The sequence below is a fragment of the Clarias gariepinus genome, chromosome 25, assembly GCF_024256425.1.
Source record: "Clarias gariepinus isolate MV-2021 ecotype Netherlands chromosome 25, CGAR_prim_01v2, whole genome shotgun sequence".
Taxonomy (NCBI): Eukaryota; Metazoa; Chordata; class Actinopteri; order Siluriformes; family Clariidae; genus Clarias; species Clarias gariepinus.
The window spans coordinates 9,769,662-9,786,096 of NC_071124.1; the positions used below are offsets into that span (position 1 = coordinate 9,769,662).

Below are 16,435 nucleotides of genomic sequence, written 5' to 3' on the forward strand. Positions count from 1 at the left end.
GATTTACAATGTGGTCGAGAACATGGAGTACACTAAGGATGAGGTGACTGTGGCTCTTTTATTACTGTAGATTATTCTGTGTGTTTTCTGTCTTCCTCAATGCTTTATACTGTTTCAGGATATGCAGGACGATGATGCACTAGACACGTCTACTGGACGAAGGGCACATCAGGTAGCGCTTGTAGTAGAGTAAAATTAAACAGTTGAACTTGGACTGATTTCAAACAGGCAAAAGTTTGTGGACACCCAATCTTTAGTAGCATGATTATGATGATGCTGATAAATGAACTGTGCTGTTTGTATGTCCTATATCTGTTAAGCAGATGGAGCTGGTTCAGGACAGGAACACATGGAAGGATGCATGCAGACACCTGCTGAATTATATGTTTGAGTGTAAGAATTGTGAGCTTTTCCGCCAGCCTTTGGATCAGAATGAGTATCAGGTACATTCAGTAATGCAGTAGTCATAAATCTATGTTTTAAATAACAATGCAAAGCTTCTCACAATGTATAAGATCTGGAAATATCTGTATCTGTATCCTGGAAGTTACTAGACGTAGTTTGTTATCAAGTATTCATCAGGCATTCTTGCTTCTACATGAGGTCAGCGGAATAATATGAAAGAGAAAAGTCTTGTCTGACTTTTCTGGGTTTTTGCTTTAAAATGAGCACATGTGCATGACTGAAAAGGTTTTCAGGGTAGACTTTACTCTTGCGTGTCTATGTCTCCTGGGAGTTTCACATACAGTACGACAGTTTCTAGAGTTTACACTGAATGGTATTCAAAACAAAAAACATTACATGAGAAAATGCTTGTTGTGGGTGAAAATGTGGGTGAAAATGCTTTGTTGATCAGAGAGTGCAAGAGGAACATGGACAGATTGGTTCAAGGTCACAGAAAGGATTATAGTAACACAAACATTTACTATTTACAACCAGGGTGAGCAGAAAAATATCTTAGCATGCACAATGCTTTAAAACAGGCAGTGGACCAGCTACAACAGAGCACAAGAAGATCGTGTTCCGCTCCTGCCATCCACGAACAGGAATATGAGAATTATTTTTTTTTTGCATATCTCTGCTCTAGGTCTATTCAGAAATCATCGACACTCCCATGGATCTGGAGACCGTACGGCGAAACCTAGAAGAAGACCGCTATGAAAAACCCATGGAACTATGCAACGACATCAGGCTTATTTTTGCTAATGTTAAAGCCTTCACACCAAACAAACGTTCAAAGGTAAATTGGCCCTTTTGGAGAATAGTTTCCTTAATCACATCCATGTGCCTGTGACATGCATTACTCCTTGTGTAAGCATGTTTTTAGGTAGAATACAATTAGTCACCTATGCATCAAATATATTCACGTTATTTGAGTATCTAATATATAGTACGTATATACTGTAAATGAATGTTTGCTATTAATACTTTAAAACTCATATGGGATGAATTAAAAGACACAGAGGGCTCAGGGAAAACGAGGTACCAAGTGACAAAAGCTACACTGAATCATAGTGGTGTGAGGGCAAAAGAACAAGATATGAATAGGTTTTTGTATGTCTGGTAAGACTTGTGATTGTACTGAGCACTCATTATTTCATATCAGGTAGAAGTTGAAAGAAACCACAACAAACTCATGACATGTGCATAAGTATACATTTAGACATTTACATTTAGGCATTTAGCAGACGCTCTTATCCAGAGCGACTTACATTTTTATCTTATATATATATATATATATATATATATATATATATATATATATATATATATAAGATAAAAATGTATAGTTTATTCTGCTACAGGGATAGAAAAGGGAAACATATAAATAGTAATGGAATAGTATATTGGCTAATATAAAACAAAGAAATATAAAGTTGGATAATAACAAATAAAAAGAGATATAAGAAATGCATATAGCACAGAGCTTAGAAAAGTATAAGAAAAAAATAGCTCAGAACCACACCTAGTGGCAATTCAGTGTGGGGAATGTGGACAGTATAAAATGAATAAGATTAAAACATTGAGAATAAATGAATAGCACAGAAGAGATGCCTACCCAGGCTGTGTCAACTAGTATAATAGCTTATGTTATTAGAAAGGAAAGGGGAATAGAGCAAATCAGCTTAACCCGGTGCAATCAGTGTGTAAGGAAGCACAGCAGAATATACCCATTGTGCTGCACCTGCTGATGAAGTAATTGTTGATAAAGATATGAGGGATGCGTGGCGAATCATTCTTTGGTTAACAGTATACAGTATAAGGAGTGTGCATTCAACTGCTTTTTAGTCTGTTCTTTGCTTGTTCTTGAACTTGCATTGGGTTGGCTCACTTGGGCTTACTTTATCCAGATCATTTGACTGATAAGTCTTTTCTTTTGATAGCAGTGTAATTTGAGTTATGTTTTAGCACTAAAATGTAATTGGCTTTAACAGTGGAAGACAAAAATGTCCCACACGTAAGTGGTATACTTAAGTGTTGGTTTGAGTAAAAGCCTATACAGGTTTTACAGGGTAATTAAAAAAATATATATTATTAAATGATTTAGACAGTTTGCTTTGAAGTGTCTCAGCGGTAATGACATGGTTTGCTCTGTATTAAACTCCTACACAGACTATGTTCAGTCTGTTTTTTTTACGTTTCAGATTTACAGTATGACTCTGCAGCTGTCTGCGTTCTTTGAGGAACGAATTCAGAAAATCATATCTGACTACAAGACTGCAGTTAAAACCAGTTTGAAGCTGAGACATCAGAGGTTTCGTCCTCCTTCTCCCAGGGGTGAATCCACTAGGTGGGCTTTTCATAGGACCACTGATTTTTTTCATAAGCCCATTTAAGAGTCATTGTACAATTCTTTTCACAATTTTGTTTTGGTCTCATCAGCCAAAAAAGGACTGCTGTTAAAACTCAGGAACAAGTGGAACCACCTACAACCAAATCTACCTTGGCTAAGGCCTCTCCAGCGGATCGCCATCGCAATAAGAAGCGAAGGCGGCTCAGTTCTACCGACTCATCAATGGAGGACTCCAATAAGAGTGCGTCATCTCTGTCAGGTATGTCTTAAATCATTACATTATTACTGTTTAAACAAGAGGATATGCTTATGTTAGTTTCTACAGCAGGGTGACATAACAGAAGGACAAAAAAATCTAAACTTGTTTAATTACAGGATTTTTATTTAAACATATGGTTGAGGATATGTGTAAACTTTAGGCCCATTTCGCTGTACTCATTTTTACACCTTCTTACACAGCAGTTTGACACACACACGTTCCTTATGAACTTTTATTTGGTGGTGTTGTACTGATTTAAAGGCTTAATGTATTCTTGCAGAAATAAAGAATTTGATGTTAATTGTAGAAAGATGGTCTAATATAATTTTTTAGTTTACGCTTGACTATTACTTTACCCTACTATGTGCAATTTAATGTCTACCCCTTTTATTGCTTTAGAATCTGAAAATGATGGTGAAGTCTCCTTGAGTGAATCGAAGGAAGAGGAATTCCCATCAACTTTTCAGCCGTACAGACGTGAAACAAGAGCGACACAGAACAGAGAGAGAGCCATGCAGAACAGAAAGGAGGGGAGAAAGAATGGTGAGGCGATTGTGTGTTTTGTCTACCCGAAAGTGAAAATCATTAACACTTAAGAAATCTTTTATTATTTCTATTTTTAATGTTTTTTCAGTCACTGGAAAAGGAAGTGAGATTAACCATGGGAATTTAACTGGGAATGATGATGACGACGATGATGATGATGACGACGATGATTTTTTTGGAAAGTCCAGCTCATTAAAACGAATGCAGTCGAGGAGAGCCAAAAGCAGGAACACCTGCTGTGACAGAGTCACTCGGAGCGCTGAGAAAAGAAAGCCAGGTAAATACCAGTACAAAAATGGCCTTTGCACAAACTAATAGATTTGATAGAGGTTCCTCAAACTTAGCTCGGGTTTATATTTGTTCAAGTTAAGACTTAGGACCGTGTTGAACTGAGGCTGACAATACCATGATACTTTGATGTTTTACTTGTTGGTACAAGAAGAATGGTGTTAATTAGGGATGCACCGAAATTTCGGCCGCCGAAAATTTTCGGCCGAAATAGCATTATCGGTTTCGGCCGAAACGTAAGAAAGCGCCGAAAATAAAAGCCGAAATTGTCGCCACGCCTCTCCCATCCTCCCGTCTTGTTCGCGCTGTCATTACGCATCAAACACGGAGTATGTCGGCGGTTTGGAAGCACTTCAAAGTTTCAGATGAGGACAGCAAAGTTGCAATATGCAACATTTTTTTAATACAAACAAAAAGAAAATATTTTAAACATGTTTTTTAATGAAGCCATTTTCGGTTTCGGTATCGGTTTTCGGCCAAGTGCATCCAAAAATTTCGGTTTCGTTTTCGGCCCAGAATTTTCATTTCGGTGCATCCCTAGTGTTAATCACTCCTCTACAGTTACAGAGACTCTGTTAAGCTGTGCCAATAAAGCTATGAATGAACAAAAACTTTTATATGCATTTAAGCACAGAAACTGCTGTGTAGCATGAATCTCCATAAAGTCGAAGGAACCTGTGTGTGAATTATACCAATAATGGTGCATGCTTACAACACAGTTTTGTATGGCTAACTGGGAACGAAGAGTTTAATTTGTACTAAATTAACGTAGCTTTAAAAGATAACAACTCGTGCACTCATGTGTAAATATCTTTTTCAGTGTCCATACTACCATATCATATATTTGTGTCTAATACTGTTTTATTCATATTTTACATTACATGTTTACTAAACATATATGCTCACACTGTAGATATACAGTATATGCTTATACACAGTATGCAAGTTACAGTATCTAATAAATAACATGCAGTTTGTAAAACTTACAATAAACAAAACCTGTTGTAATCTTCAGAGGGGCCCGATGTATATACACTTCAACATGAAAAATATATGCATAAAATTTGACGGGCACATGGTACCATCAACAAATGTACTACGACTGACATCTTTAGAGGAAACATAATATTACAGATTGCTGACATAACTCAATTTGTGTTTTAAAAGAGTGCATAAATAACTGTTATATATACAATGTAATGTATATGCACCTCAGTTTCGAGAATCAAAACACTATTATGCTTGTTATTAGCATTGTGTTAATCTGATTATTAATAAATATTCATGGATAATTGGGTAACAACAAAAATCTGCCCCCAGCATTAATGCTGAATAAAACATGAGTTACAGTTGCAGAGTTTTCTGTCATTAGTTTTATGATTCATGAGATTAGTAGTGAATGCTCTTATTTTTTGCGATTTGTTTATATGCTGTACATGGAACCTTGGATTACGAATGGTTCCTTGGTTTCAGGAAGCAGGCTCATATTTTAAAACACGCGTAAATCAAAGTTTCCCCATAAGAAACATAGAAAACTCAAATTATTCATTCCACAGCCCAAAAAAACAATCAAAACATAAAAAATATTATAAAGTTAAAATAAAACAAATTAACCTGCACTTTACCTTAAAAAAAAGTAAAAATAATCCAGACAGATAAGTGTTTCTGTTTATGTGTGTTTGTGTGTGGGGGTGTGTGTGTTTGTGTATGTGTGTGAAGCTAAAGTAAGTAAAGCGACCATATGTGCAGACATACAGAAGACTCTAAATACCATTTCTCTACTCTCTCATCAAGTGGTTACATTGTCAATGCAATATAGAAAGTTTGTATAACAATATCAGCAGTCAGTGCAATATAGAAACAGATTTTTGTATAAAGGTTTCAGCAGCGCACTTGTAATAAATAGAAATAAGTAAAACCAAGTGAATATGTCTTGTAAACATCTGAATGAATATACATCTATGTAAGGGTATACAGTGAATTGTGTTTCATATACAAATATACATTCAAAGTATACAGTATGTAAATATTCTGACGTTCTGATTATAAAGGTATTTGTAAAATGCAAGACAATGATATGAGCATTATGACAATAAATAGGTTCCATTAAATAGGTTCATGTGTGCAGATTCTGCAGAGATTATAAAGTGTCTTATGTGCAATAAAAGATGTAAATGGGGTGAAGAGCAGCGGGCTGAGCACGCACCCTCTCTGTGCTTAGCGTGACAGTCTTAGATGTTTTTTTCCGCCACGTTTTTTCACATTTCTGTGGTCTCTCTGATAACAAGTCTAGCACCCAGTTAGAGAGAGGGGAGTTGAGTTGTTTATTAGCTGCTGAGGGATGATAGTTTTAAAATCCAAGAACAGCATTCATACATAGTCTTTGGAGTCCAGGTGTATAAGGGCTGGATGGAGAGCGGCTGAGATAGCATCTAACGTGGACCTGTCGGTTCTGTATGCAAACTGAAGCGGGTTGTGGGAGGGAGGAAGAATAGATTTTATGCTTATGTAAGTTCTGTGGTTCCCTCACAGACACTTTGAATTATAAATCTGTTTTTTATTTTCATTCCAGATGATTCTCCACATGTCTCTGATGAGGAAACTGAGACTCCAAAGACTGAGAAACACCCTCATCAAAATGGAAGAAACATAGACACAAAGGACCTTAATAACTCTGAGAAAATTAATCATATGACGTCAAAAAGCCAAGAACTAGAGTCTGTCTCAAAAGCTCCTATAGCTTCTAAGTCTCAAGATGAAGAATATGGAAAAAACGAGGAGAATGAGAGCAGTAGTGGAGAAGAAAAAATCTCGCCAGCAAGAAAGAACAAACCAAGAAGACCAGCCAAGTCTCAGAGTTTGAATAGTGCTTTTAATGCTTCTGATGAAAGTGAAACAGCCTTAAATCAGAGACGTAAGAAAAAAGATGATGATTCCTTTGAAGTATGGCACCAAATTGATAAATCAGAGAAGGATAAGAAAACGATTTTCAGAACACCTAGTCTAAGAGCCCTCCCCAAGAAGAAATACATCACGGATTCGGAGGAAGACCTCGATTCTGAGGAAGAGAAGCAGTCATGGAACGGAAAGAGATGTTCTGTTTCAGTGCAAGACTGCACCAAACGTTGCCCGCAGCCATCAGGAGAATCAAAAAGGAAACATATCAGCACTTCAGAGTCTGAAGACAGAGAAGATAACTGTAAGCCCAGTGATAAAAGAGGGCATGGCAAACATTCAAGGAGGAAGGAGAAGTTATTCAAGAGCCAGGAGGAGTCCAGCAATGAGTTCAGCTTAGTTTCCCAAAGCAGTCAAAGAGAATGTACCAAGAGAAGACTGAGGGCTCGAAAACAAGGAGCTGCACATCACAAACCATCTACTTCAGAGTCGGAAAATGATAATTCATGTGGGAAACCATGGCGAGCAACGCGCATTCTGACCCGTAATCTTGGCAAACACACTGTAAACTACAGAGACAGTAAGTAAAGGAGTTTGTAATGTCAGGGGTCAACTACATTTACTGTTTTCAGACTTGAAGGGTTGTTTTTTCCCCTTTTTCAGGGTTTTCCCCCATTAACTCTAATCGTAATGAACTTTCTTCCATCATTCAACACTTGATTCCTCCTTTTTTTGATTTACATTATTCTTATATCGTATTTGTTAAAGGAATTATCAGCCAATATGTACAAAGATTTTTTTCCATTTCAGTTAGGGTGTATATACGTTGTGTGGATTTTTAAAAATCTTTTCAGAGTTGTCTGAGAATTGGTTTATAGCAAAGTTTTGCATACAAGTAGTAACTTCGAGTTATGAATTTCCGCACATACGAACGGACCTCTGGTGTATGAACATTTGTAGATGCGAACAAATTACTGAAGTAGCTCATGTGTATTGTACAAATAATAGTCACTGCAGTGTACCAGGTACTAATATTTAAAATGATCTACAATATTTTCAGAGTGTTAGTGAGGTATGTTGTGAGGTATGTTGTCTGGTATGTTGTATGTGTGTGCGTGTAAGGGTGCAAGAGAAATGAGTTGACCTCACCGGTTTCAATGCATCAGTCTGGAAGCAATGTTACATTTCACATTTCACTGTGAGATTCATTCCCCTAGGCCCGATTACAGTTTTTGGCCACATTATGGCAGTGTGGGCAAAGGATCAGAAATTTAAATTCAAGTGAATTAGTATGCTTTACATTAAATATTTGCGTCAAAGGCTTTATAAGACTCACTTTGTCAGACTTGGGACATATGAATGTGCTCCCAGAACAGAACTTGTTTGTAAGTAGGGGACTACCTGTATTTAAAATGATCAAGCATTATTTTGTATTACAGTCAAATCTATTTAAATTTATTTGTGTTGCAGATAAAATACATTTGAACTGACATTACTAGAATATTTCTAAATGTCTTTTGCAAAAAGACAACTCTTGAATTCAACTTTTGCAGATGTTGAATTTATAGAATTGAATGTTGTTATTTCCAGAAAGATGGTCTAATATACTTTGATTTTCATATGATGGCAGCATTCAGTGTTTAAACCAGGAACTTTATTTTGGATTTGACTTACCCACTGTACTAGGTACAATTTAATATCAATTTTGATCCCTTTTTATTGCTTTAGAATATGAAAATGACAGTGATGTCTCATCGAGTGAATTGGAGGAAGAGGAATCCCCTTCGTCTTCTCAGCCGTACAGACATGGAACAAGAGTGGCATGGAGAGCCATGCAGAACAGAAAGGAGAGGAAAAAGAATGGTAAGGTTATTGTGTAAAAGTGAAAATCCCAAAGTGTAAATCAGTAACAGTCAAAAGTATTTTAAGTGTTCCTTCTATATTTAAGGAGGAAGAGAGCAGCCATGTGTAAAGCCAGGTAATCAGTCAACGTAGCAGACAATTCCAAATCGTAAAGCAAAAAGACATAACCGGAAAGACAAAAGGGGTCAACAGCATGAAAGACAACAACATATTCTAGGCAAGAACTAGACACGAAAAACACTTGTGAGCTTGGAGCATGCAATAAAGGGCTGTGTACCAGTCGTCTGAGTTGCGAAACATGAAACGTCGGGTTGATGTGGCGCATAGTGAGGGATAGGAAAAGCCTGATGGAAACAGTCGGACTTAAGAACAAATCTGACTTACGACCATACTTAAGAACAAATCTGACTCACGAACATGCCCTCGGAACTTGTATATGCATCTCAGCTTTGATTTGTTTTTGATAAACAGACTTGAACTGAATGATCTCTTTAAGAGATTTAAAGCATCATTGTTCTGTGTGGTTAAACTGACTTCTGATTAATATTCATCGATAATTGGGTAAAAACAAAAATCAGCCACAAGCATTAATGCTGAATAAAATATACAATACCTATAACCTGCACAGTTTGTATGATTTTTGGTGAGGTTGTTTTGCATGGTTTTATGAGATTAGTACAGTAAATCCTTGGATTACGAATAACCAGTAACGAGTTTGCGAGTTGAGCAAGATTTTTAATAAATTTTGACTTGAAAAATGAGAAAGTCTTGGTTTACGAGTACCAGTGGAGTCTCAGCTTTAAATATGAGATTTTTTCAGGCGTACGATGTTTAAATAGTATCTGTAGTAGAAAGCAGAAGAAAGAACAGCCTGAGCATTTAGAAGAGCATCTGCAAGTAATGGGTTAGTAAGCTTTTTCTCATGGTAATTAAAAAATGTTTATGTGAACTAAAGTCTTGTCACTTTTAATTATTAAAAGTTTTTTAGTTACTGTCAACACAGTTCAGTGAAACCTTGGATTGCGAGTAATGCGGATTGCGGGTGTTTCGTAAGACAAGCAAAGATTTTTAATAAATTTTAACTTGCAAAATGAGCAAGTCTTGGTTTACGAGTACCGAGTATCATGTATCACTTTTTCGCTTCTTGTTTTAAGGCCGAGGGTCACGTGATCACAACTGAGCCAATGTGAAAATGGTATAATCAACATCCATGCAAGCATGTACTGTTAACTATACCACTGTGACCATGTGTATGCGTGTAAAACATGTTTTATTTTGTGTTTGTAAGCGCGTGTACAGTTTATTGTTTAAGCATGTACTGTTTCTTATAACACACGTGTGTGCACGCGTGTAAAGCAATAGAAAGTCTCATTAGAGTGGTTAAAGATTAATTTTCTTTCTCTCTGTTTTAGCGTAATTTAACACCATGCCCATTCACACCCCCTCTCAGCTTCACACACACACATGCACACACACACTCTTTGCTTTACACAGAAACACTACTCTGTCGCGAAGGTAAAGTGCAGGTTCATTTGTTTGTTTGTTTTACTTTACAGCAGTGATTCCGTTAGTGTGCGCTTATGCAAGTGTCATTAGCGATGTTCCTTGCTAATTTTTCCGACATATTTTTTAGTTAATGTGTGTGTGTGTGTGTGAAATTCAAATAAGAGAGGAGAAAGGTTTACTGTGTAAGATAAGAAGGGGGAGATGGGAGGGGCTGATTCCTCCTCTTACTTCACACACATACATAAACATACACACACACACAGTGCCTGCACGCATAAACAGAAACACTAATCTGTTGGGATTTTTTTTTAAAGGTAAAGTGCAGATTAATTTGTTTTATTTTTACGTTATATTTTGTGTTAATTATTTAAAATAATTTTTTTTGGGATGTGGAACAAATAATTTGAGTTCTTATTACTTCTTATGGGAAAATTCAATTTGGTTTACGAGTGTTTTGGAATACGAGCCTGCTTCCAGAATGAATTATTTAAGTATTAAATTCTCTTATATTTTTTAAATAATTTAATTTTTTAATCTGATAATTTTTAAAAATATACTAGAAAATATATCTTATACCTGCTTATTTCGGTTCAATACTTTACCATTTAATCAAAGTGTATCCTGAAATCTCTGTGGAAGTGATTATGCAAAGAAATTAACCAACCCAAGAAATGTAAGATATTTATAGTTAGAATCTGTATACACATGTAGGTTCTGTGTTTCCTTTACTGACACTCTGGATTATAAATCTCTTTTATATTTTCGTTTCAGATGATTCTCCACATGTCACCGGGCACAGAAAGCACAGCCATGAAGAGGGTGAGGACAACAGCAAAGAGGGAGAAACTAAGAATGAAAATTGCAATAAGGAGGAGGAGTCCAACAGCAGGAGAAAGCTCATTGTGGTGTGTGAGATGAAACAAATTAACGATGTAAGCGAGGAGGAGGAAGAGAATAACTGCAGAAGCAGACGACGCAGAAATCATCCAAGCAATGCAAATATTTCAAAAATGTCAGATGAGGAAACTGAGACTCCAAAGGCTGAGAAACCGTCTGACCATCCGTCTGACAGAAAAAACGAGGAGAATGAGAGCAGTAGTGAAGAAGAAGCAATCTCAAACAAAAAAAGCTCACCAGCAAGAAAGCTCAAACCAAGAAGACCAGCCAGGTCTCATAGTTTGGATAGTGCCTCTAACGCCTCTGAGTCTTCTGACGAGAGGGAAACAGCCTTAAACCAGAGACCTAAGAAAAAAGAGGATGATTTCTCTGAAGAGTGGCGACAAAGCGATGAATTGAAGAAGAAGAAGAAAACATTTTCCAAAGGACCTAGTCTAAGAGCCCTTCCCAAAAAGAAATACATCACAGACCTCAATTCTGAGGAAGAGAAGCAGTCATGGAATGGAAAGAGATGTTTTGTTCTAGTGCAAGACTGCACCAAACGCTGCCCTCAGCCATCAGGAGAATCAAAAAGAAAACATATCAGCACATCAGAGTCTGAAGAGAGAAAAGGAAACTGTGATAAAAGTGGGCATGGCAAACATTCAGGGAGGAATGAGAAGTTATTTAAGAGCCAGCAGGAGTCCAGCAATGAGTCCAGCTCAGGTTCCCAAATCAGTCCAAAAGGATGTACCAAGAGAAGAATCTGGGCTCGAAAACAAGGAGCTGCGCATCACAAATCATCTACTTCAGAGCCAGAAAGTGACAATTCATATGGTAAACTTTCGCGAGCAACGCGCATTCGGACCCGGAATGGCGGCAAACAGACTGTAAACTACAGAGACAGTAAGTAAAGGAGTTGGCTGTGTAAGATACACTAACTTGAGAAGTTAGAACTTCAGAGATAGTTATTTCATTTTTTATTGTTGGGGTGGCACAAAGAATGATTAAAGGTGCATTGTCTATCCAGGTGCTATCTTAATATATATCTCATACACTAGTTCTGCCAGAAACTCTGGGATTAACTAAATTTACCTTTTTTCAGACTTGTAGAGTTGTTCTTTTAAGTTTATTAAGTGTAATAGACTTTCTATTAAGTGTAACTGTAATGAACGTTCTTCTGTCATTATACATTTGCTTATTCTTTTCAAAGGAATTATTGAGCCGATATGTACACAGTTTTGCTTTTCCCATTTCAGTCCGGGTGTGAGATAAGATATACTGTACGTTTATTCGTCCCACAGTGGGGAAATTTCTCTATATACTTAATTTGTATATACATTCTGTAGATTTTTGTGCATCTTTTCATTGTTGTCTGAGAATTGGTTTGTAGCAAAGATTTGCATATTTAAAATTGTCAAGCATTATTCAGTATTTAAGTCAAATGCATTGTCTTACTATATAGTATAAATTTGGTACATATGTGCAAAATACAGGAAATCAGTGATTTCTCACAGTGGGAAAATGTTTCTGTTACCTGATAGGTACTTTTCAGTATTCATTTTCTGACTTAAATTATAAACAGTAAATAACTTTTGGACCCACTGTATTTACATTTTTTCTTGTGGGAGATAAAGTACACCCGACCTGACATTATTTCCTAATGTCTTTTGCAAAAAGCCAACTTTTGCAGAATTCAAGTTTTGCAAATGTATAATTTAAACATATTTTCATATGCATTCAGTTTTTAAGCCAGGAACTTGACTTTACATTTGACTGACTCTAATATGTGCAATATTATCTCTAAGAGAAATGAGAGGAGAAAGAATGATAATGTAGTTGTGTGAAAGTAAAAATCCCAAAGTAAAAATCTGTAACAGTCAAGAAATTATAAGTTTTCCTTCTCTATTTACTGGGTTTACAGTCACTGAAAGTGAAAGTGAGGTTGACCATTCGACTGGGAATGATGATGACGATGAAAATGACGATGAATATTCTGAAATGTCCAACTCTTTAAAACGAATGCAGTCGAAAGCCAAAAGCAGAAACACCAGAGTCACTCGGAGCGCTGAGAAAAGAAAGCCAGGTAAATACAAAAATGTCATACCTTGTTTAGGAACCCAACATACCTGTAAGTTTGATGTGTAAGTATTTTTTTTAGATCTCTGCTGCTTATAATATTGTGCTAAAACTATTATGATGTATCCTGTTTGCTGATCCAGCAAGGCTATTAAATGGCAGTAGGGTAAAATGTTGGTAAATTTCCCCAACAAAAATCTCTGAAATTAGGATTGCTTTCTGTTTTAAGTTCTTTTCAAATTTTTTTTTTTTTTTATCATATTAGGGAGTTTTTACTTTTCATGTCGCCCCAGCTTGCTCATTAGGAATATTTTTAGGCTATTTTCTAATTTCTAGCCATAATTTTTATTTCTGTAAAGCTGCTTGGCAACGATGACTATTGTTAAAACTGCCACACACATTGAGTTGAATTGAATTAGATTGGTTTGGATTGGACCCTGATTTATTTGTTGACTTGTTGGTCAACGCTCTTCACAACAAGCAAGAAAACACCAGTCTTCAGGTGTTATTCACTCCTCTAGAGTTACAAAGACTTGGTGAACCTGTGCCAATGAAGCTGAGTGAACAAAACTTTTAAATGCAATCTTGTTGAGACAGTCATTGACTATATATTCGCCATTTTGCATGTTTTTTTTGGTGTATTTAAGTAGCTGCTGTGGGTATGACTAACGGGAAAGAAACGTTAAATTTGTACTAAATTCACAGTAGCTTTGAAAGATACCAACTCAATTTATCCAAGTGGGACTGCAGGAGCTTCATATGAGTTTTAGGTGAACTTTGGACTGCATTTTTGCACAGAACGAGGATTGTGGCCCAGATTACTTTTTACATTGTACTTGTGTTCCAGATGATAAACAGGAAAACTTTTAAGATCTATAGAGAGGCCCAATGTATACACACTTCAACATGAAAAATGTTTGCATAAAATCTGATATCACAAGCAGTAATGAAATATAAGAGTAACACCTGAAGAGTATGTGTGATTTTTTGTAATATTATTTTGCATGGTTTTATAAGATTAATTTTGAATTCTCTTATATTTTTGTGATTTAAAAAAAAATATATACTTGATAATCCATCTTATATCTGCTTATTTCGGTTCAATGCTTTACCATTTAATCAGAGTGTATTCTAAAATCTCTGTGTAGGTCAGGGTGCTTCACTAACCAACCCAGGAAATATGAGACACTTACGGTTTGAATCTGTATACTTATGTAGATTATGTGTTTCCTTCACTGACACTCTGAATTATAAATATCTTTTATATTTTCGTTTCAGATGGTTCTCCACATGTCACAGGGCACAAAAAGCACAGCCATGAAGAGAGTGAGGACAACAGCAATGAGGGAGAAAATGAGAATGAAAGTTGCAATGAGGAGGAGGAGTCCAACAGCAGAAGAAAGCTCATCAGGAAAACCACAAGAGCTGCGATGTCTGAGATGAAACAAATCAACAATGTGAGCGACGAGGAGGAAGAGAATAACTGCAGAAGTAGACGACGCAGAAATCATCCATGCAATGCAAATACTTTAAAAATGTCAGATGAGGAAACTGAGACTCCAAAGGCTGAGAAACACCCTCATCAAAATGGAAGAAAAGTGGACACACAGGACCTTAATAACTCTGAGAAAATTGATTATATGACGTCAAAAAGCCAAGAACTAGAATCTGCCTCAAAAGCTCGTATAGTTCCTAGAGCCTTAGTATTGAAGTCAGGTGTCAAGGAATCCAATGCTTCAAGGAGAAAAATCACGTCTGAAGATGAAGAAGACGGAAAGAACGAGGAGAATGAGAGCAGTAGTGATATGAACAAACCAAGAAGACCAGCCAAGCCTCAGAGTTTGGATAGTGCCTCTAACGCTTCTGACTCTTCTGACGAGAGTGAAACAGCCTTAAACCAGAGACGTAAGAAAAAAGAGGATGATTCCTCTGAAGAGTGGCGACAAAGCGATGAATCGGAGAAGGATAAGAAAACGTTTTCCAGAAGACCTAGTCTAAGAGCCCTCCCCAAGAAGAAATACATCACGGAAAATTTAGATTCTGAGGAAGAAAAGCAGTCATGGAACGTAAAAAGATGTTCTGTTTCAGTGCAAGACTGCACCAAATGGAAACATATCAGCACTTCAAAATCTGAAGACAGAAAAGTAAACGCCGGAGCCCAGAGATGAAAGCGGGAGAGGCAAACCTTCAGGTAGGAAAGGGATGTGGTTCAAGAAACTTTCAGAATCTGAGAGTGATTCTGGAAGTAGGGAGAAGGCATGGTTATTTAAAAAAGAATCAATCTGAGGACTAGTTCTCTGGCGGCGCTGGGCAGCGAGGAAAACTGCAATCTGGGAAAAGGAAGCACAGCAAGAGCTACAGCAGTGATGTTAGCGCAGACTCGGAGAGCCAGGAGAAGTCCAGTAATCACAAACCATCTTCTTCAGAGCCGGAAAGTGACGATTCACGTGGTAAACCGTGGCGAGACAGAGACAGTGAGTGAAAGAGTTGGCTGGAAAGTTAAAGACATTTGATTGTCCCAAACAACTTTAGGGAGATATAGTTTTTTTGGGGGGAAGGAGGGAAGCTATGTATAGATATACAATAGGAGCTACTGGTTTGGCTGCCACTTTCTGCTTCTGATTTAGCCACCAAGAAAGATTAGAGGTACATTGTCTGTCCGGGTGCTATCTTAATATACCTTCTGCTTAATTGAGCATATATTTTTTTAAATTCACATTTTTCCAGAGTTGTCTAAGAATGAATTTGTAGCAAAGTTTGGCTTTAAAATGGTCAAGCATTATTTTGTATGGAAGTCAAATGCATTTTTTTGCAAAATACAGTGATTTCTTATATTGGGAAGCTGTTTCAGACACCTGATATGTACTTTTCATATTATATATTTTTTTACATTATGAACAGGAAATAACTTTTGTACCCACTGCATTTGAATGTATATTTGTTGTAAATAATGTTCACCCACCCTGACATTATTTCTAAATGTCTTTTGCAAAAAGCCAAATTTTTAAATTGCAGATATTGAGTCTAATGTAACATGGATGGAGCAAGAGATAAAAGCATTTGATGAATAAAAGAGCCTACTGCTTAATGGCAACACTGATTTCATATTTCTTTTGTGATATTATGTTTTTATGTCGTCCATTTATCTGTTCCACTTTGGTAAAGACTTGTCTAGTTCTCTCTAAATGTCACTGGGTTGGTAAGGACCACAAAAATTTGTGAAGCAACCAGCAGGCGAGGGGCACCTCTAAAGGTTTTACAGTTTAAATGGAAAATCAGTTCATGTGACAACCAAAGCTCAGACGTTCCAGTGTACTTGGTGTTTTGGA

The 16,435-nt window shown here is 36.8% G+C and overlaps 1 protein-coding gene across 1 annotated transcript in view; it reads left to right on the forward strand.

The window, feature by feature from the left end:
- brwd1 (bromodomain and WD repeat domain containing 1) overlaps nucleotides 1–16,193 on the forward strand; it is a 56,154-nt gene extending 39,961 nt beyond the window's left edge. The window contains exons 34-45 of the mRNA XM_053486958.1: nucleotides 119–172; nucleotides 321–443; nucleotides 1,088–1,240; nucleotides 2,646–2,791; nucleotides 2,884–3,053; nucleotides 3,453–3,596; nucleotides 3,688–3,876; nucleotides 6,460–7,362; nucleotides 8,511–8,645; nucleotides 10,923–11,933; nucleotides 12,952–13,113; nucleotides 14,385–16,193. Of these exons, the coding sequence (XP_053342933.1) occupies nucleotides 119–172; nucleotides 321–443; nucleotides 1,088–1,240; nucleotides 2,646–2,791; nucleotides 2,884–3,053; nucleotides 3,453–3,596; nucleotides 3,688–3,876; nucleotides 6,460–7,362; nucleotides 8,511–8,645; nucleotides 10,923–11,933; nucleotides 12,952–13,113; nucleotides 14,385–15,274 (4,080 nt within the window). The 3' untranslated portion in view covers nucleotides 15,275–16,193. The remainder of the gene's footprint in view (nucleotides 1–118; nucleotides 173–320; nucleotides 444–1,087; nucleotides 1,241–2,645; nucleotides 2,792–2,883; nucleotides 3,054–3,452; nucleotides 3,597–3,687; nucleotides 3,877–6,459; nucleotides 7,363–8,510; nucleotides 8,646–10,922; nucleotides 11,934–12,951; nucleotides 13,114–14,384) is intronic.
- The last annotated feature ends 242 nt before the right edge of the window (nucleotides 16,194–16,435 follow it).